At 33.2% G+C, this 21639-nt stretch overlaps 1 protein-coding gene across 2 annotated transcripts in view; it reads right to left on the bottom strand.

Annotated features, from left to right (window-relative positions):
• MEL-11_1 (Protein phosphatase 1, regulatory subunit) overlaps positions 1-21639 on the bottom strand; it is a 70939-nt gene that overhangs the window by 33301 nt on the left and 15999 nt on the right. The window contains exons 5-10 of one of the 2 annotated variants that reach the window (XM_051217397.1): positions 18451-18525; positions 17104-17168; positions 10309-10688; positions 7913-8538; positions 7330-7439; positions 5555-6050 (exon numbers count right to left, since the gene is read on the bottom strand). In XM_051217397.1, the coding sequence (XP_051064792.1) occupies positions 5555-6050; positions 7330-7439; positions 7913-8538; positions 10309-10688; positions 17104-17168; positions 18451-18525 (1752 nt within the window). Of the gene's footprint in view, positions 1-5554; positions 6051-7329; positions 7440-7912; positions 8539-10308; positions 10689-17103; positions 20709-21639 lie in introns of those variants that run through there. The other variant, XM_051217398.1, reaches the window with a different exon arrangement.

Consider the following 21639-nt stretch of genomic DNA (forward strand, 5'->3'; position numbering starts at 1 on the left):
TAGTTTAGAATAAATTCCGTTAAAACAAATTTGTCCTTGTTTTTCTTCATGCCTCAGGTTTAAAAATTACTACTTTATACTTTTGATTCCGCGAATTTACATGTTCTGCACAAACTATACTGTAATGAATGAAGATTTGTTGGGGATGATCAATTTATTGTTGAATACAATATTACAAAATGTCATCATAAAATAAGAGAATCATACATTAAATAATTGATTTGCAAATCTTTCATTAATTGTCCTTTACACTCTGTATGATTCTTCCAATTCATAATTCCTTTCTATTTCTCTTTCTGTTTTGTTCAACTTGATCTTCTTAGCTTTCTGCTAGGAGGCTTTCCACTTACGATTGGTGTTAAATACAAGTTATGTCGACAGACACAAGTAGCATACACCATAATACTTTTTATATCCCATGTTTTCCACTATTACTGATATTATACTATTATTATATTATTGTGATGATGTAGTATGAAAATGTATCAGTTGGTATATTAAAGGAGAGAGTGATTGGACAATTGTTGCATCCTAGTTTGCGGCTGAAGTGAATAGCAACGACCATTTAAAGAATACAACCTATAATCTTTATCTATTCTCACTTGAAAATACATTACCTTATCCTATACTCTCAGTTAAAAAACAAAACACTGTAGATCTGATTAATCAACATAATTCAAGTGTAATTGGTTCTTGTTATTAAGATTTTAAATCAACACAATAAAAAGCAATAAATTATATGCAGAAAATCTACAGAATTCAAAATAGTTGCATTAATATTAGTAAAAGAATATATATATTGAACACAGGAAATATAGTTAGTTAATGATGGACTAACATTGAGGCACATCATTGAAACAAAAATTACAATTGTAAAACATCTACAAAGCCGTGACAAAATCTTCAACATATGAAGATCAATCATAAGCACTGAGAAGCATCTACCATATGACACGGCTCAGCATAATAATTGATAATTATATTAGGCAATGTTTAAACTTGTATGACATCAAAAGTTCACTAATCTCAGTCCCCTTCCACGGTGTGGGCAGCCGGGAAGTGATATCAGCCCTCATACCCGTATCAGCACAAGAGACCAAGGTGGTCACATTCAAATCCTTCCTACACCTCCTAATACCTCTCTTATCTCCCCGACTAACCCTCCCCACGTCTCTTTATCACCTCGCACCGCTAGGGCAAACGATTCGAGTACGTGGAACGCCATTCCTGGTCTCCTGAAACCACGCTCTAAACTACACGTAGGAGCTTTTAACGTACGAACACTTTGCCAAATAGGACAGCAGGCTTCCTTAGCTAAAACTTTAGAATCTCGCGCCAACGATGTGTGCTGCGTCTCCGAAACGCGCATACAGGATCCAAGTAGCGTCATTCATTTGACCTCACCATGCCAAAATAAAGAACCGACTCGATTTACGCTTCGTGTATCTGGAAACCCTGATTCTGCTTCCCGTGGCCTCACATCAACGGATGAACGTTCACTCAGTACCATGGAAGCCAATTCATTATCTTATAATCAGTACTCCATAATTGTTATCCAACATCGATACTGAAGATTTTTTTGTATCCTACTAAGATGTATGTAAAATATCGTTTACATTATGATGAGACATGACTATTATTAACAAACAGAATAGATGATTTATTCTGTTGTAAGCAGTATATTTGTTTGATTAGATACCATCAATTCATCTCATTGTCAATTGCTTCAATGGATGTGCATGTACTACGACCAATTTTCACGGTGGATAATAGCGAAAAAAAACAAAAAAAATTTAACGAACACAAAGTAACAATTAAATATTAAAATAACCCCAAAAATCTTTCTTTAAGAAAGGAGATTATTTCCTATTCACAATTTGGTCTGTGATGCTTTGAAGAAAAGAAATATCATTGAATTCCATTGAATAATTATATTGTGTTTTGATATCTAAGATTTCTAAAACTCTTATCACGTGGTATCGCAAAGAAACATCCAGTTATATAATTTAATATGAAACTTTTGTAACCATCATACACAAATATTACGCATGAACTACACATTTCGATCATTACAAGTGTTATTTTTTCTTAATAAAGCATATCACTAGTCTATATACAGAATGCGTACATGTACACACTTTATTATATTGACCAGACATACCTTACACTATTATTATTAATACTGCATAGTATGGTATGATTTACAAAATACACAGGCAATCGAAGATACCTATATTGTATTGTTTTCGTGAAAAAAAAACATTCACAAAATACAACAAAGTTCATTTCTATCCTATATATATATATACTACACACAACACAAAATGCAATCTGTGTCCATATCTCTATCCTGATGCTTATGCCAGGATAATCAAAATAATTGTGAATTGAAGGGATGCAACTATATGCTGATCAATAAAATAATTTTGCATGATAGTACAGAAGCAGAAGGTCACATAAAAGCATATATATATTATGTATTGGGAAATAATACAGGTAGTTCAAGAGTATTGTAGTATCATAAATGTATACCGCAACCTAACACAATCAAGGTTATAAAGTGAAAATAGGAACACTGGTATGGATAGAAAATGTTAATAGTGTCTATGAAAAATAATATTTTGTATGTATACGGTTGTAGAGATTGGTGTATTCCGTAGAATTTTTTGAACGGAAGTCAGACCAACATTAAAAATCTGGAAGCACTGGACAGTCGTTTTGTCTTGGTATGAAACTCTACAGCAGTGAACATCAACGACCTCTGATCAAAGAGCTTCGAACCCAGAGCATTCGGGTTTGCATGTGTACACTTAACCTCTAAACCAATGAGCTTGCATCCGATTATGTTAATATCTAACTTCGATCAGTTTACGATATTGCGCGACCAACTTTCATGGTCTTCGGTGAGTAACTACCTCACACTTGACACGGGTAGAACATCAACGGTCATAGCTTCTCACTGAACCTATGTGAATTTCCTATCAAAGCTTGTTGCTTGCCGTACTCACTAATGATTACTGATTATCAGTTAAACATCTTCCTTACACATTTCTCTTTGGATACATTTTCTTGAAGGTCACGTTCGTTAATCCTATGAATTTTAGAAGGTGGTCGAAGAAAAGTGATAGATTATAAGAGATAAGAACACTGAAAAAGGTGGTATTTTATTCAAAGTAGTAACAGTATACCAAAAAAAGAAATCATGAGAAATGGTGGAGAATTAAAAATGAATGATATGGATATGCAGAAGAGATAGATAAAAATTTTTATTAAATTCAGGATATATATACACCAGATGAACTGGCAGATGCACATAAAGGAGACCAAACGAGGAAGCTTATTCTTTACGGATACAGAAAACAAGTTCCTATCAGTGAACATTAGTGGCAGCCTTATTGAACAGAACGTTCTATTTATCGCTACACTTGACTGATTTTATTTACATTTGGTCACTTTTAAATTTCGGGTTCAGTTTTTATGTTACCAACTATGAGAGTGATGATAAAGAATATACACAGATAAAAATGAAATATCGTTATCAATTTGATAATGTTTATTAGGAGAAATATATTTCAACTAATGATTTACGAGAAAAATTTTTCAATCCAAATGGATTCTAATCATTTTTACTTAAATTTAACTCAAAATAAGTGTCTGTCGTTTGTTAAACTAACTGGATTTGAAAAAAAGGCTAAACTGTAACTGACAACCGATGAACTTTACAAATATAATAATAAAGCATTTATTTAATTAGGGTCATTGAAGACTAAAATCTATTTTGATGAAATTTTTTGTGAGTTTAACAAAGCGATCCACAGCCGCTAGATTTTTCATAAACTACTACTACTATGATGTTTGTGCTGATAATTTCATCTCACTGAATTAATTTGGCATGCCAACTTGAATTGATGTACACGTGGGCTAGGTTCTACACTGCGTTTGACTGACTGACTAAGCACAGTAGATGGATTAAAGTGACCACTTAATCCTAACAAACACTAGTTGTAAGTATATTCATATTACGGATATTAATAAATGAAACATATTTCTATCGGTCACCATTGTACTGATCAGATGTAGAGTACAATAAAAAGATGGCAAATTAGTTGATAATGTAGTAAATTATCATTGACTGAAGTGGTAAAATAATACATATTACGCATGTTCAACAACCGCCTACTTTTACTGGCTACTTTCGCTAAAATAGGGAAGTGTTGGAAGAAAGCTTATTTTTTATTTATTTAAACAAATAAGCGTTAGTACAAGGAGGCACCAAATATTACTAAAACGTTAACGACCTAGTTACTATGTATCATCATTGAGAAATCGTATAGTTACTTCTTATTTCAGCTACTTTTATTTATTTATTTACACATATAAACATTGGTACAAGGGGGCACCAAATGGATATGCGCCACAAAAGTCATTCAATTCGTGTGAGAGCTGCGATAATGCACGGGTGCCCAAACTGAAGCAGGTAGTTCATACACCATTTGTTTCCTTAGGATCCTGGAGCCCACGTACAACAATGGTTTGGAATCAGGGTTTCCCAACTCCCCTAGGTGGATCCTCCAAATCCACCAACCAGGTTAAAGTACCGGACATTCATTTTTCGTCCTCTCAATTTCGTAAACAACGGTAATGCCGCGAGGAAGCAGTGAGTAGGACTTCCCTGTCAGTGGTTTTAGGCATGTGGCCATATGAGAGCATTTCGAGAGGTAGAGCTGACTCTCCCCAATTTCGACCGTACCAGGACATTTGGGTAAACTTGAAACGCAGTGTCACTCTATATCAAGTCATTGATTGTTGAAATAAGCCATATAGGTAAGTCCAGACAACATGGCTGAAATCCGTGTAGTTATCATCACCAATATTTGAAGATGCTGTATGGCATGGTTCAGGATCGGTCAGAATGGCACAACAGTATCAACTTCATTTAAAAAAGTTTAAACACTTTACTCCACGAATTCATTATTTCTTCTCAAATGATATCGTTTGTATCTAATCTTCACTACTATTAATGATACTTTCAAAACTCTGGTAATTATCTTGATAACTACTTCGCTATTTTGATTTGGTGTAAGAACTTAAAATGATATACATATCTGCTAAGTTCTACATTATTTATGACTGACTGTATGGATTTTGTAAAAGATTATTTATTTAGACATTCAATGGAGGAAGCATAGTGTTGAAAATTAACAGAAAACCACACTTTTTAATTTCTAAATGACTTAGTTGTGTACATCACAAGCTAGGAGTCACAGGTTAATTGATTATGATAAAAAATCTTAGGCGGTGAATATTTTTAAATTAAAATATTATAGATATAAGAGAGAATTCATTTAATATTGTTTGATTATCACAAAACATTGATTGAATATTTCCTGAGTGTATTCAACCACTACTGAAAAATAAACAAACAAACGAGTAGTACACCGTGGTAAGAGTTAACTTAGAATAGTTGATCACATAGTACAGTAACTTGATACACACAGTTCGGTTAACAATAAAGCAAAGGTATGAAACATTTTTCATTAACACGAAAACTTACAGAAGGATGATTTGAAGATCGAGTATCATTAGTTTCTCGTTCATTAGTTGAATAATCAGTACGTGCAGATGATCTGCCAGTAAACGTATCGCCACTACCTGCTACAGTTTCAGAATTAGGTCGAGATCTCAATAATTCAGTATCGGTGAGTCGACGAAAAAGATTTGTAGGATTTTCTGAATATATTCTATTACAAGCTGAAGAAGTATGACTTAACTTTATAGATTTATTATTTGGAACTCCCGATGTATCAGTTGATGTTGTTCTATCTGATGACGACGATGTATCAACAGTGGGAATAGAATTCATTGGTTGGGAATTATCCGAAGCAACAGTACCACCGTTGATATTTTTATCAGCTAACTTTTTAGCCTGTTCTACATCTTCTGATGAAACACCTTGAGTGGATCGTCGAGTAGATCGGACATAACGAGCTTTAACACTACGTTGTGTCTCTGTTTCACCGGACTTTGTTGGCGCCATTACAACAGATATTCTAACGACAAAAACAATTCAGAAAATGTAAATTAACATACAAGTTGCAAATTACTGATTCACAGCAAAATAAGCGATAGATTATTGATTTTCTACAAACATTATACAAAAATACGAAGAAAAAAGGTTTATTATATCTCAGAAGCGTTGTGAAAAAGAATTTTTATGGATTCGTTGATCTCATATGAAACTTGGTATAATTAGGCTTTAAACATAGTATTCAGCTAACAAAAATATTTGTGTGTGAGCTAGGAAACTAACCTGAACACATAAACCGAAGAACTTGCTTTTCTTAGAAAGCCACTGCACAGGTTATTGCAATAGAGCTCTAATCATCAAGGCGGCAAAGCAACGTCAAGAGTCACCTTACTGTGGTGGCAAGGGACGAAAACGAGTTCATATAGCAATAATTCACTCAGTATCCTAGAAGCCATAAGTTTGGAATTTTGAGTTCTCGAACTATTTAAGGCTGGTCCACGTAGCCAACAATCCAGTTTAAGTACTTTTCATCCTTTCAATTTTGCAAACAACAGCTTCGTCGCTTTAAGGCAATGCGAAGAAACTCCCTGGCAAGGATTATCAAAACACCGTCGTATAAGAGCTCTTCGAGAATGAGAATGAACGTAATCTTAAAACCACAGGACAACTATTTCATCCCAGTATATGAACTCAAAAATAAGCCAATCTTCTTAATGTTTTCTAACAGCCTGATATGTCCATTACTGTATTTCAGTGTAGTTCACATAAAACTATAGTATGCATTCTCCTACAGCGTTGATCGAAACTAAATAGGGACTACGTTGAGAAGCTAGGTAGATGAAGGTAGTTAATATGAGACCATGTTTGACTTAGGTTTAAGTATTCCCAGTTAACTGCCTCCAAATACTTAACATCAAAAGTTGTCGCAATAGATCCTATTAGGTAAAACGAGATAGACTTGTAATATTCATTTAGGCATTTTAAAGAAAACGGATTTCGGCGACGCGATATTTTTTCAACAAATTTATTATGAAGCTATACAATCCTATACATATATATATAGACACTACTCATTTATTTAAAAACTGTTTACGTTGGGAAGAAAGCATATGTGATTTAGTCGTTTCTTTTTCTTATTGAAATACCTGGCAATGATTATTCAGAATTACTACGTATCGTAAAATCCGAAGATAAAATGATATGAAGATTACGAAGGTAACCTGAAACATGCAATGAAACTTAATAACAATCTTTGATCAATTTCTTCGTTGCAAAAAGAAACATTAAATATGTTAACTTACCGTCGATTAGTTGTAAGCTCAGGAACAGGACTGGATAATTTACTTTGTGTATTATTCACGGATACAACACTTTCCTTTTCATCAACATTCATTTTTTGTGGATCACTTCGCTGAAATAAATATAGACAATTTAAAGAGGAATAAATTACAGGTGAACAAAATTATCAAAGACATATTGAGGCATTGTTTGGATATATATATACCATCGACTATTTTTAGACGTGAGGTGGTTGGAAGTAGTCAACAGGTTCGAACCCCTCTTCAATTACACTGGTGAAGGTAACTAGGTAACGTTATTATCCCTCTCATGTGGAGGGGTTCAAAACCTAACACATGAGTCTACATTTAATAGATAAGTGAATTAATCAATCAAACAGTTCTCCATAATCGAATAAACAGATTTAAGTTTACTAACTAAACGTCGACTGTCTAGAAAAATCCTGTTACGTTAGTAAATTGATTATTCCACACACTATAATGATTCTTATTTGTATAGAAAATCACTGGAAGCACGGATAAAGAGATAATCTAACAAATCATACTAAAACATAATAGATAACTTTCTATTCATATTAGCTCTTACCCTAGGTTTGACAGCGATTATTTTCGTAATTGATCGTCCTGTTCCTGATGGAATAGTAGATGTAGCAGCCATTGTTGTTGTCACAGTTGAGGAGGTTGATAATTCTTTATTAGTAGTAATATTATGTACACTAGTTTGTGATTTCTCATCAGCAGGATGTTTATTTTGTGGAGTTGATATAATACTTACAATACCGGTTTTATGTTTATTCGTTGTACTTTCGCGTAAATCATCACTCTCACATATTTTATCTGTTGTATTCTCTGATTCTACCAATTTGGGAACTAAATGTGATGTAGATGATGAAATAGGACGGGATACACTATTAGTAGCTATAGTTAAAGGAGGAGATCGTGATGAATGACGAAGTGTACTACCTGGCTGTACGGATGTTGCTGATGATGATGAGTATGAAGAAACAGGGATAGTCGTCTTCATAATATTATCTGACACTTCTTTTTCCATTCGATTATTATTACCACTGGTAAAAGATGGATAGTCATTATTCACATCCGATGATATAGATGTTGTCGAAGCAACCACGACAGGAGATTTCTCTGGTGATAATGATTTCCCAGGTTTTTCCAATGGTTTATTAGTATCGATCGATAGAAAATCTCCACTGTCTAATCGGGATCCAAAGTTTTTTTTCAAAAAAACAGTAACAGGTAAATATATGTAATATTTCAAATGGCAAGTTCAGCAATAATTAATTTTCTCAAATTCCTGATAAATATGAATATGAATTAGGTTAGATGATTCTGTGAAATCATTTGCTATGATTTAAAATTGATTTTTCATCAAGAAATGGTGTTACTTAGAGAACGCTTGAAAGATATGAAGTGCCAGACAGTTACTTTTAGGTCCGAACCCCTTCTTCATAAACGTTGGAGTATAATAGTTCGCATTTGTATTACTTTATCTTAAAGTTCAGACAATGTGCAAGCCCGCGATGTTTGAGAATAGAAGTTTTAGAAACAGTCCTTATATATATATAGTAAAACTGTCTATTTATGCCGAGGTTAGGGTAAGCTGTTGCGTAAAGATGATAAATGGACTGAAAAAAGTCATGGATGAACTTTGAGCAATGCTAAAACGACCTTGGAAATTCCCATTCACATACTAGGGTTAAATGAGCATAGTAAATTAGTATGAAGAATTAGGATTTACAGTTGGACGTTAGGATTAGGAATTAGATTTGATATTTTCATCACGAAATGACATCAGCTGTAATGTTAAATGCTATTTAGCTAAATGAGCGAAAGATCGCGCCAAAATTCAAGACCTGCTATCTTAAATCTTAGTGGTTCGTCCATAAATTATAGTCTCGCCAAAAAGATAAAAACTGTTATTTACTAATCAGGTGGAGAGGACAAAGTTTTACAAATGCTCAATCACCAACTACTGTTATGAAATGTAAAGATGGCTAGTGCATTAAGAGACCGAGAGAAAATGCTAGCCATGGGTTAAACTAAACCATGACATCAGTCGATGAAATCACTGACTAGTTGAAGTAAGTTATTCTGAGAAATGCGAAGTTCCCAAGATTTATAATATAATTGTTACGATTGGAGATATCTGTTGTGGGTATTGTTGAATCTTACTGAAATCATGAACAGATCTCAGTTAAATAACCACAGGAGACCTGAAAGCATTGGACGACCGTTTCGTCCTAGTACGGGACTCCTTAGCAGTGGCGCAGCATACAATTGGATTCAAACTGTAATTTAGAGTTTAAGCTTTCGCACGTGAAACCGAAGATATTGGGTTGGACCGCCGGTTACAGATCGTGAGTGCACAATGTTAAGGAGTTACATACTAGAACAAGATGGCCATCCGGTGCTTCGAAGTTTTCAATAGTTGACTGACTGAGATCGGTTCGTGGTTTGAATAAGTTGACAGGGGTAGAGGCCTGAAATATTTACTTTCTAGCTAAACTATATCTCTAAACACAATATCATTATTTTTGTCTAACAGTATATAACTGTAGATTCTAAACCCCGTTTTACCACTGATTATCGATCAATGATTATAAGTGACTTAACCGAATTAGTTAGGGTGAAACCCTAAACGAATCGATTTTTCGGAGAAGATAGAACGACTACAGCCAACTAACTGTATATTACATATATGTGTGTCCTTCAACCATTTATCATTTATACACACTATATTTAACTACGAGATGGGATATCTTGTGGGATAACGGCAAAACTGGTCAAGTACAAAATTAAATATTACAAAGTAATCAGTAATTCTACACTTCTACACGTCCTTATGATTACTTAACACTAATAATAAATAGAATATATTTTGTAAATATTTCCAATCGTTGTTACTCTCCTCTTCTATAAACAACTAACTATCAAATACGAAAGATAAAGTAATGTGTCAACTACCTGATGACGGTAAAGTTCGTTCCTCGTGGACAGAGGATGTTATAAATGATTGTTGATCAGTTGATTGATTAAAATTAGTAGTAATAGTGGCGGATTGCAATATCTCCGTTTGTCCTTGTACAGATAATAACGTAGATGGAGAAGCGGTAGTGTTAGTAGTAGTATTCAATACCATATCTTCATTGCTAACAGTTTTCTTGATTAATTTTCCATTTGTCAAAAATGATGGAGTATCATTTAACGATGAGTAAATATCTTGTTCAATAGTTGGCTTTTTATTTACACAATTAGATTGATCAATTTCAATAAGAGAATTATCATCATCGTCTTCATCATTATCTGTGTTAAAATTTTCCTCAGTCTCTAATTCAACCGGATGACTAAATAAAAATTTATTAAAGAACAAAAATAATATTAACCGTGATTGAGAAAGGTGAGTAAGCAAACAACAATCGTGTAGGAGATTAGCAGCAGTAGAATGATGTTAATCAAGCAAATTAAACAAAATATCAAGTGAAGTTAACTTAGTCAGAGATGATCAAATTACAGTCTGTCGAACATGTGAGTTGGGCTAAATTGTCATAAAATATTAGTAAGATGAGAACAATTGAACAAAATGAATAGTAAATTGATTGAAATAATGGCAACGAAAATGCAAAATAATGAATAATGTGAATACAGTTCAAAAAGATGGAATGGAAGGGTATGTATAAAGTAATATTTGTGCTCAAGATATAGAGGAGGCTATAGACTGGATGTATCTACGCTATTATGAAAGATTTTAAGCTGTGATACCACAAAAGTTTCCAACCATTTATCATGGTTATCGCGTGGACCCCAAACGAGGTAATACAAACCGTTTAATATAATTCAGTCTAATATTCAATAATTCTATGGGCAGATGTTACAACATAGTTTAGTGACCCTTAATTTTCTTCATATAGAAAAGTAAGAATTGTAGGATGAAACATTTATTATCGATCAACTAATTTGATATTAGAACATATATGAAATGAATATATGTATATATAGGTAATGCTTGTGAGATACCTTATGAATGTTTTGTTAAACTCCATTCACTATACAGTATATAATAGCTTAAAAAGATTTTATAAAAAAAACGGTTATAAATCATGACAAAGAGTAAAGGGGAAGATATCAATATCCCACTAGTGATGATCGCCGTTTTTTTATGTACCGATAAGTTAAAATTTGTCAGGTATTTCTTCACTTGACAAATGTACTTCGACATGTATATAAGAATACTAGAGAATGACCAGTGTTAATCCGCGTAGTTATTTATATACACGTTGTTATTATAGTTGACTTTCTTACCGTATATAGGTTAATTTGAAATACATATCGACTGTTCACAAATATTTAAATCGGGAATGCAAAATAATCACTAACTAGAAAATTACAAAATATAACACATAGTAAACAAATTTTTAATTAAAACTAGATATATAAGTTATAAAGTTTAGGCAAATAATAAGATTAATGATAACAATAATAATCACAATGTATTGATGCTACTATTATTATCATTATTGTAAAATTGCGAAGTTATCTTTTACTCAATACAAACAAATAGACAATTTGCTTGAGACAAGTTTAATATTAGTAGACAGTGGAAAAGTGAACAAAAATCATCAGATGGGTAAAAGGTACGTTGTTGCCTTCTATCTATCTATCTATCTATCTATCTATCTATCTATCTATCTATCTATCTATCTATCTATCTATCTATCTATCTATCTATCTATCTATCTATCTATCTATCTATCTATCTATCTATCTATCTATCTATCTATCTATCTATCTATCTATCTATCTATCTATCTATCTATCTATCTATCTATCTATCTATCTATCTATCTATCTATCTATCTATCTATCTATCTATCTATCTATCTATCTATCTATCTATCTATCTATCTATCTATCTATCTATCTATCTATCTATCTATCTATCTATCTATCTATCTATCTATCTATCTATCTATCTATCTATCTATCTATCTATCTATCTATCTATCTATCTATCTATCTATCTATCTATCTATCTATCTATCTATCTATCTATCTATCTATCTATCTATCTATCTATCTATCTATCTATCTATCTATCTATCTATCTATCTATCTATCTATCTATCTATCTATCTATCTATCTATCTATCTATCTATCTATCTATCTATCTATCTATCTATCTATCTATCTATCTATCTATCTATCTATCTATCTATCTATCTATCTATCTATCTATCTATCTATCTATCTATCTATCTATCTATCTATCTATCTATCTATCTATCTATCTATCTATCTATCTATCTATCTATCTATCTATCTATCTATCTATCTATCTATCTATCTATCTATCTATCTATCTATCTATCTATCTATCTATCTATCTATCTATCTATCTATCTATCTATCTATCTATCTATCTATCTATCTATCTATCTATCTATCTATCTATCTATCTATCTATCTATCTATCTATCTATCTATCTATCTATCTATCTATCTATCTATCTATCTATCTATCTATCTATCTATCTATCTATCTATCTATCTATCTATCTATCTATCTATCTATCTATCTATCTATCTATCTATCTATCTATCTATCTATCTATCTATCTATCTATCTATCTATCTATCTATCTATCTATCTATCTATCTATCTATCTATCTATCTATCTATCTATCTATCTATCTATCTATCTATCTATATATATATATATATATATATATATATATATATATATATATATATATATATATAGAGAGAGAGAGAGAGAGAGAGAATGTGTGTGTGGAAAGAAAGAAGAATGAAAGATAGGAAAAATAAGAGAGAGAGAGAGAGAGAGATTGTTTGGGCTACAACAATGATAGTAAAGTAAGGTATGTATTAAACTCTATTATCACTTATTAGTGTTAAGGTCGTAAGATGATGTTGGCTGTGAAGATTGTGGTCTCGGAGTTGGATGGCTCAGCTGTGAAGTAATGATTATTCTTCTGAATAACGGATTTATTTATTGATTTGAACACATAAATACTAGTACAAGGGGGGCACCAGATACATATGCGCCACACAAACCTCATTTGATTTGTGTGAGGGCTGTGATAATACCCGGGTGCACGAACCGAAGCACGTAGTTTACTTAGGGGGGAGCCACACTTCTAGCCTTCGACCTAAAGGTCTGATCCGCAAGGTAGTGGAGCATCGTAAGGAGATGCAGTCTGATGATACCCGGTGACGAACAGTTAGTTCATATGCCATTTGTTTCCTCAGGATACTGGAGCCCATGTGCACCATTGGTTTGGAATCAGGGTTTTCCAACTCCCCTAGGTGGACTCTCCGTGTCCACCAACCCGGTTAAAGTACCGTACATTCGCTTTCCATCCTTTCAATTTTGTAAACAACACCCCCGACACGAGAAGGCAGTGAGTAGGACTTCCGTGACAGACGCTATATACGCGTGGCCATGTGAGAGGATTTCGAGAGGGAGAGTTGACTCTCCCCACTTTCGGCCATACCAGGGCATTTAGGTCATTATAACGACCACCATTGTGTGTAAGTGTATGAATTTGTGTTCAAAATTTTCATTTATTATTCACGATAGCATATTCATTATATGTATGATATATTTTACTAGGCATAAACAAATATATGATGAGATAGAAAGAAATCAAGTTAATATCAGTATTTCCTAATAATAAATATAGTTTTGTTATATCCCAATGCGTAAACAATGGTATTTTCGAAATTTCGTAACTTAATGTAAACTACTTCTTCAGAGCAAACAAATAATCGATTAAAATTAACATTAGAAATACAATTTTTCTACTCATTAAGATATAACAAAAAATATAATTATTCTTAATCCTCTACCCAGTAGTGCTCAATTTATTTGAAACTATCAAATCCAACCTTGACATTGATACCTATAAAGTGTCTTTTTTTTAAATATTAAAACAAAAAATAATTAAGATGTGAGTAAAAGTCAGTTCATGTACTTTTGTTCCACGAGAGAAAAAAATTGCAAAGAAAAAAAAGCACACCATCATTAAGATAAATTGTTACACTCAAGAATTTACAATAATTTTTTCCTGATGAAAAGGTGAATTATCATTCCTTTAAAATTAAACTTAAAATGATACACTAGATTATTAAAGTAATTAACTAGTACAAGAGAAAATGTATCTCTTTCAACATGTCCCTACTCTTTAGTTTTGAATTAATAATGTGATAATTACGATCGATATAAATTGTTACCAATCAGCCAGTTATGATCCAAGTAGAGCAAGCTATATATATATATATATATATATATATATATATATATATATATATATATATATATATAAACTCAGTTTCTCAAACAATTAGTAAGACAGGATTAAATGAACACGATGAATACCAAAATAATCAAAATAACTGTAGTAGAAATGATAATTAGAATAAATGAACATTAGAAATAACTATTGTTTAAAAAAGACTAAATAAAAGGTTGTATATGAAGGAATATTGGAGATTAAGTACATGAGGAGTAAGAAAAAGTAAATAAATCTGTATCACAGTCATCGATTCTGAGTCAAGTCACTCAAGATTTCGAAAAACTGATCACAGTTATTGAATATTTTCCTGATTCAACACATAAATATGTCATCATCAAATAACACAATTGATGCTGTATAATTAGTTATTTCACAGGTTGAAATCGTGAGTCAGTTGAAGCTAGACCACCATTGAAAACCTGGAAGCACTGGACGGCCGTTTCGTCCTAGTATGGGACTCCTCAGCACTGCGCATCCACGAACCCGCCCCCGCGGGATTCGAACCCAGGACCCACTGGCTTCGCGCGCGAGCGCCTAACCATTAGACCACTGAGCCGGCATCCAACGGTGTTAATGTCTAACTTCAACCAATCCACGAAGTTGCGCCAGGTTTTCAGTGGTGGTCTAGCTTCAACTGACTCATGATTTCAACCTGTGAAATTTCCTAAAACTCTCCACAAAACTCATTCTGATAATTAGTTTTTTTTTTTCAATACATCTTAACAAAATTGTTTATTATTTTTTAGGATAGGATTGTGGAGATTGTTGAGTTCCCAATGAAATCATGAGTCGATCGATGTTAGATAACCATTGAAGACCTGGATAAAGTGGATGGCCGATTCTTCTAAGTATGGGATTCATTAGCAATGAGCATTCACGATGCCGCATGTGAGAATCGAACCAGAGGACTTTTGTTTATTATTTATACAATCAATTTAGTGAACAACACTCACAATATTTGAGAAATATTTGTCATATCATACTAATTACTTTAATTGTAATATATATACTTCATTAAAATCAATATGTATTGCCTGATTATGATGACACCTAAGTGATTTTTCTCTCAGTATGAACACTTAGTGATTAATGATCATCTATACATGAAAAACAGAAACCGATTTCAGACAAGTACACATACACACGTACATTAGTTATAGATTATTGATTAGTTTAGTTGATTGTCATCATAAAGTATGAGAAAATGTATCATTATTTCTAAATGTTATGAAACTATTTACTTAGCGAAAGAAACATTGACAACGGACTTTATTTTCAAAACTGTACAATCGTATATGTACATTTGGTTTAGCCAACAGATACTCAATTATTGGAAGATCAATTTACTGTTTAATACCATATATTAAATACTTCACTTGCATAACCTCCATTAATTGTCTCTTACGAACTTTATTGATTCTTCATTCCTATTACTATTACAATTACTCTCCCTTTATATTCCTGTTCTCTTCAACTCAATCTTCTCAACATTCTGATGCCAGGCATTCCGCTTCTAATTGGAGTTACATGCTACTTATATCTGTCGACATAAGTAGTATAAACTACAGTGGTATAGCTCAATGAATAAGTGTTTATTTGTTAAACTTCGATTAAATTTATCATATATACGTACACAAATGAATAACGTTGAAAAAATGAGTTGTTGAAAAGGATATCGTTGTTGAATTAATTGTTTCTTTATATTTACTAGGTATGTGGTGTGGGTCATTTATATCCATATAAGTAGTATATAACGGTGGTCAGGCATAGAATTTATTTCAGCAGAAGATCGATAAGGTAAGGACGGAAACGGAACGAATTTGGTATGAAAATGCATGAACAAATGAAATCGGAGATAATGGACTGATATTTGCAAAAGGAACAGTGATTTTTAAGAAAACGGATTGATATTTTGCAAATTAACTATTTACTATATGGTTCTCAGATTTTATTAAGATGCTCTGTAATGTCGTGTCAAATATTTTTTTATGTCATTGGTTACCAGCTATCATGTGTAGTTTGTCTAATTACATTGCTCCATCGCCTTGTGGATCAGACCTTTAGGTTGAAGGCTCGGTATGTTGCCCCCCTTCGGTTTGAGCACACGGGTAATATCCCGGTTCTCACACGAATCGGATGATTTATGTGGCACATGTGTATTCGGTGCCTCCTTGTACCAATGTTTATGTGTCGAAATAAATAAATAAGTAGTAGTAGCAGTTGTTGTTGTTGTCGTCATCGTACAAAGAATCTTAAGAAATATTTAAAATTATATGCACAGTTTCATTATACATTTTATAAAGTAAAACAAAAGAATCGAGAGAAAAAAAGAGTAGTATATGATAATAAAAATACCCTATAAGATCAAAGTAAGAAAAATATAAACTATTATTTGTGAATTTAATGAATAATAAGGATAAATAAATTTAAAATAATTTATTTACCTTCGTTTAACTGCTTCTGTTATTTTCGATGATTCTGGTAGTTTAGATGCATTGGATAATCTTTCCTATAAATATTAAATACATTAACTTATAATTTAAGAAGAAAAATAAACAATAATAATAACAATAGGAACTGATCGACTGCAGTCATTAATATCTTAATAACTTATGCCTGTTAGCCATAGTAGAAGAGCATAGGCCACCCATCAGCATTCTCCATCCGACCGTGTCCTGGGTACATCTTTCAAGTTTTTTCAATTGCTACTCAACCTTTTCATGTCTGCTTCCAATTCTGGACGTAGTGTGTTCTTCGGCCTTCCACTCTTACGTTTCCTTTCAGGATTCCAAGTAAGAGCTTGCGTCATGATGAAGTTTCGTAATATATTTCTTATCCACTTCCAATGTCTTTTCGTAATTTCCATTTCATCAGAAAGTTGGTTTGTTCCCTGACGCAGTGGGCTGTTGTTGATGCGATCCGGCTAACAGACATTGAGTATCTTGAGTAAACAACTGTTTATACATGCCTGTACCTCTTTGATGACGACTGTAGTTCTGAAGGTATCAGCTCCGTGTAATAAACTCTCCTGACGTTTTCGCTGAAAATAATGACGTTAGTTTGAGTAACGGTTGTTTTTACTTTCACATGTACCACGATTGTAGGAATTCCGCCCTTGCTTTGCCAATCCATGCCCTCATATTTGCATTAGAGCCCCCTTATTTATGATCGATGCCACCCAGGTGGTATGTGAGTCTCAACCTCCTCCACAGCTTCCCTAACAAGTGTGATTTGGTCGGGACTCGCTGTATTGTATTTTAGGATCTTGATTTTACCCTTGAGTATGTTGAGGCTTACTGCTACAATGGCTGACTTCACCTACATTTATTACTGAATATGGGATAGAAGAGCTATGAGTTCAGAATATCAATAATGGGAAATCACAAACCTTTAGTAATATTTATATAACGGTTGAGAACAAGTAGGTAAAAGATTATGTGGATTCAGTAGCTTAGTGGACAACACATTAAGCATTTAAAGTGAAAGATACTGACTTCAAGTATCAATGTGAACAATAACAACACTGGAGACACAAGTAGAGGAGATACCTAGCTGAATAGTCTCGAAAGAGAGATGCATGTAATGGATTCTGTTGCCAAGGCCTGGCATTAAATAGGTTATCAGTTAGAATTTTCGATATATTCAATATGTGGCTGGTAGTAGGATCCATGACGCGCGTTTCATTCCAGTTAGAGAATTTTTACCTGAATGTACACGTATTCCACTATTTTTAATGTTCATACATTGAGAACCAAACTCGGTAGAAAAAACGACACACAGAAACTACTTACAGCTCTTTGTCTTTCACGAAGTTGTCTAAGCAACACAATCATTTCTTTATCAGCTACATCGAATACAGATTGACTCTGAGAAAAGAGAATAGAAATGAGAGGAAAATGAAAATAAGTTTGTTTATTGAGCAATTGGTAACGTAATATATGAATCAATATTTGATTAAAATAAGTGAATTGGTCTCCACAATCAACCGTAAATAGAATGGCAAGTTATTGTGTGAAATTATTCCAATGACATGAATATAATACAAGGAATTAGTACTAGCAGCAATATATTTTTTTAAACCCGGCAGCTTAAAGTTTAACGGACAGTGTGTGTTAAAATATTAAGACCGAAAGGAAGACGAAAATAATTTCTAAGCTCCTTTTAAAATCATTTACCAGGTATAGACAAATCCGTGTAACTGGCTCCGAGTTACACTCTATAAATGTTTGGGCTTATGGCTACTACATAGTTATCGAGTTGGAGCATGGTTCAAGCCTGTGAATTGATGGCTGCGATTCGAATAGTTTAAACAAAACTGACCCACTGCTCCAGCGGTATACAACATTTGCTGATTAAAATAGTAGCTTTACAATTTATAATTATTTATGTCCATTACCTTATGACAAAAAGCTGCACAGAGATAGTCCAGTACTATTAATCGATATTTCTTATGCTATCTCTGAAGGATTAGTGTGTGTAAGAAATAGACAATCTAATTTATAGTTAGTGACTTATAGTCATCAACGTGAAATATTTTATAATGATGCAAAATAAGAAAGTGCAATTATTTGACCATGTACAGACTGCTTGAGAAGACTAGAGCTCAATTGCAACTGTTAGCTGGACACGATATTCGTAGTAAAACTATTCAAGCTACATATTGGTATTAGAAACCTTTATTTATTGAAATTCAAGCAAATGAAAAAGGTGAATCGAAAAGTAATATGACAAAACGTTATACTGTCGTCTATACTGTAATAAAATATCTTCAAAGGGAAACTCGTATTTATAGCCATTGCATTAAACATAAACTAGACAGGGGTTATGTTATATCTTCGACTTGATTACGACTAATACGTATATGGCTAATGAAAGTCAAACGCGAAGAAACCCACAGTCGCAAATCAAAAGACGGAAGAAAGCAGGAGATGCGGTTATTGAGTGTCGAAAATGTACAGAAAAATAGAGGTATTATAGTTTTCATTATAAACTATGACATTATTTTAATCCAGCCGATTTCTATGTAGGAGGTTATACAACTGTCCAACCATAGAATGCTACATTGGTATTCTAGAAAGTTCTGCCGGAATCTGAATGGATCGGATATTTTCGGCTCCTCCATAGCCTCTGCAGACTTCGTTGCGCTTTCTGGGAGTCGTCCCAATAGGTTGGAAAAGTCTATTCGACAAACAGATGCTCACATTATTAAAAGTATTTGTAACTAACTACAAGGAATTATATATATTTTAACATGGCCATATGCATACAACCACTGACAGGAAAGTCCTACTCACCACCTCCCCGCGGCATTACCGTTGTTTACGAAATTGAGAGGACGAAAATCGAAATTTCCGGTGCTTTAACCTGGTTGGTGGATATGAAGTATTCATCCAGGGGAGTTGGAAAACCCTGATTCCAAACTAATGGTTCACAGGGGTCCAGTATCTTAAGAGAACAAACGGCGTATGAACCTATTGTTGGTCACCGTTTACCATGATAGTTCATCTCCTGACGTTGCCCCACTGTCTTGTGGATCAGTCCTTTATGTCGAACGCTCGGGGTGTGGCCCCTTAAGAAAACCACTTGCTTTGGCCTGGGCACCCGGGCAGTATCACAGCCCATACACAAATCAAGTGACTTGTGTGGTGCATATTTATTCGATGCCTCTTTGTACCAGTATTTATGTGTTCAAATAAATAAATAACCGGATGAAACAAAGTTCAAACATGTAGATTTGTTAATCTAAAATCGTTCAAATTAAAACAATCATAACAATGTCAACTGTCAATTACTAATGAATATAAATGTAGTTAGCGATTAATCAGGTATAATACAAATTTTAGTAAATTTTTCTATAGAATTAAGTTATTCAGTCATCATTATCATTATCATCATCACACATAAATACTGCCTACATGTAGTATAGTAATAAATGTTGAAACATTTACTATCCTTGTACGTCATAAATTTATTAGTACCCTTGAGTGGATTATAATAATAATAATACACTAACTATGAAAGACAAATTTAATTAACCCCTCAGTAATTGTATCAATTGTGTATAACGTTAAAAGATAAGAAAAAGAAAAAGAAAAGAAAAGAGAACACTTTTAAAGCAACAAAAAAAATTTGTGACGTATATATTATGAAATAATAAGACATTCATTCATTGAAATATTCTAATTAGAAATTTAGATATAATCCTTATTACAAATTATTCTAGTTAAAACATATTGTGTGAATTTTATATTATCTTTCTATCTTTTTTGTATATTGTTGATATGTGAATTATTATGGGACAAACCATTAAGGAATTTTAGTGTTGTTTACGAAAATGAGAGGATGAAGAGCGAATGTCCAACGCTTTAACCGGATCCCAAACTAATGGTGCACATGGGCCCCAGTATCCTGATGGGACAAATGGCGTATGAACCAATCATTGGTCACCGGCTACCATGGGACTGCATCTTCTTACGATGCTCCACTGCCTTGTGGGTCAGACCTTTGGGTCAAATGCTCGGGGTGTGGCCCCCTAAGAAAAACACCTGCTTCGGTCTGGGCACCCGGGTAGTATCACAGCCCACACACAAATATAATGATAATGAAAATGTGTGGCGCATACATATTTGGTGCCCTCTTGTACCAATATTTGTGTTCAAATAAATATAGTACATAAGGAATTTTAGTTGATATTCTAATCGCTTGAGTGATGATAATGATAATATGTTAGATATGGTTAATTTATGTATACTGAAAGTTAATCTAGGCTATTCATCTCTAATATCTAGATGATGTTAGTCTCATTGTAAATGATTAGGTTTAACATATGTCAGTAAGTCTACTTCTGCTTGATGATTGTGAAATCTAGCTTAGATAATATGTTAATATATCATGACTATCCTTGTTTGACTATCGCTGTCTCTGAAAGACTTTTTATATTTAGTTGGTAACACAATATTATGAATGCGGAGGTTTAGGAC

The sequence above is a fragment of the Schistosoma haematobium genome, chromosome 5 (genome assembly GCF_000699445.3).
Source record: "Schistosoma haematobium chromosome 5, whole genome shotgun sequence".
Classification (NCBI taxonomy): Eukaryota; Metazoa; Platyhelminthes; class Trematoda; order Strigeidida; family Schistosomatidae; genus Schistosoma; species Schistosoma haematobium.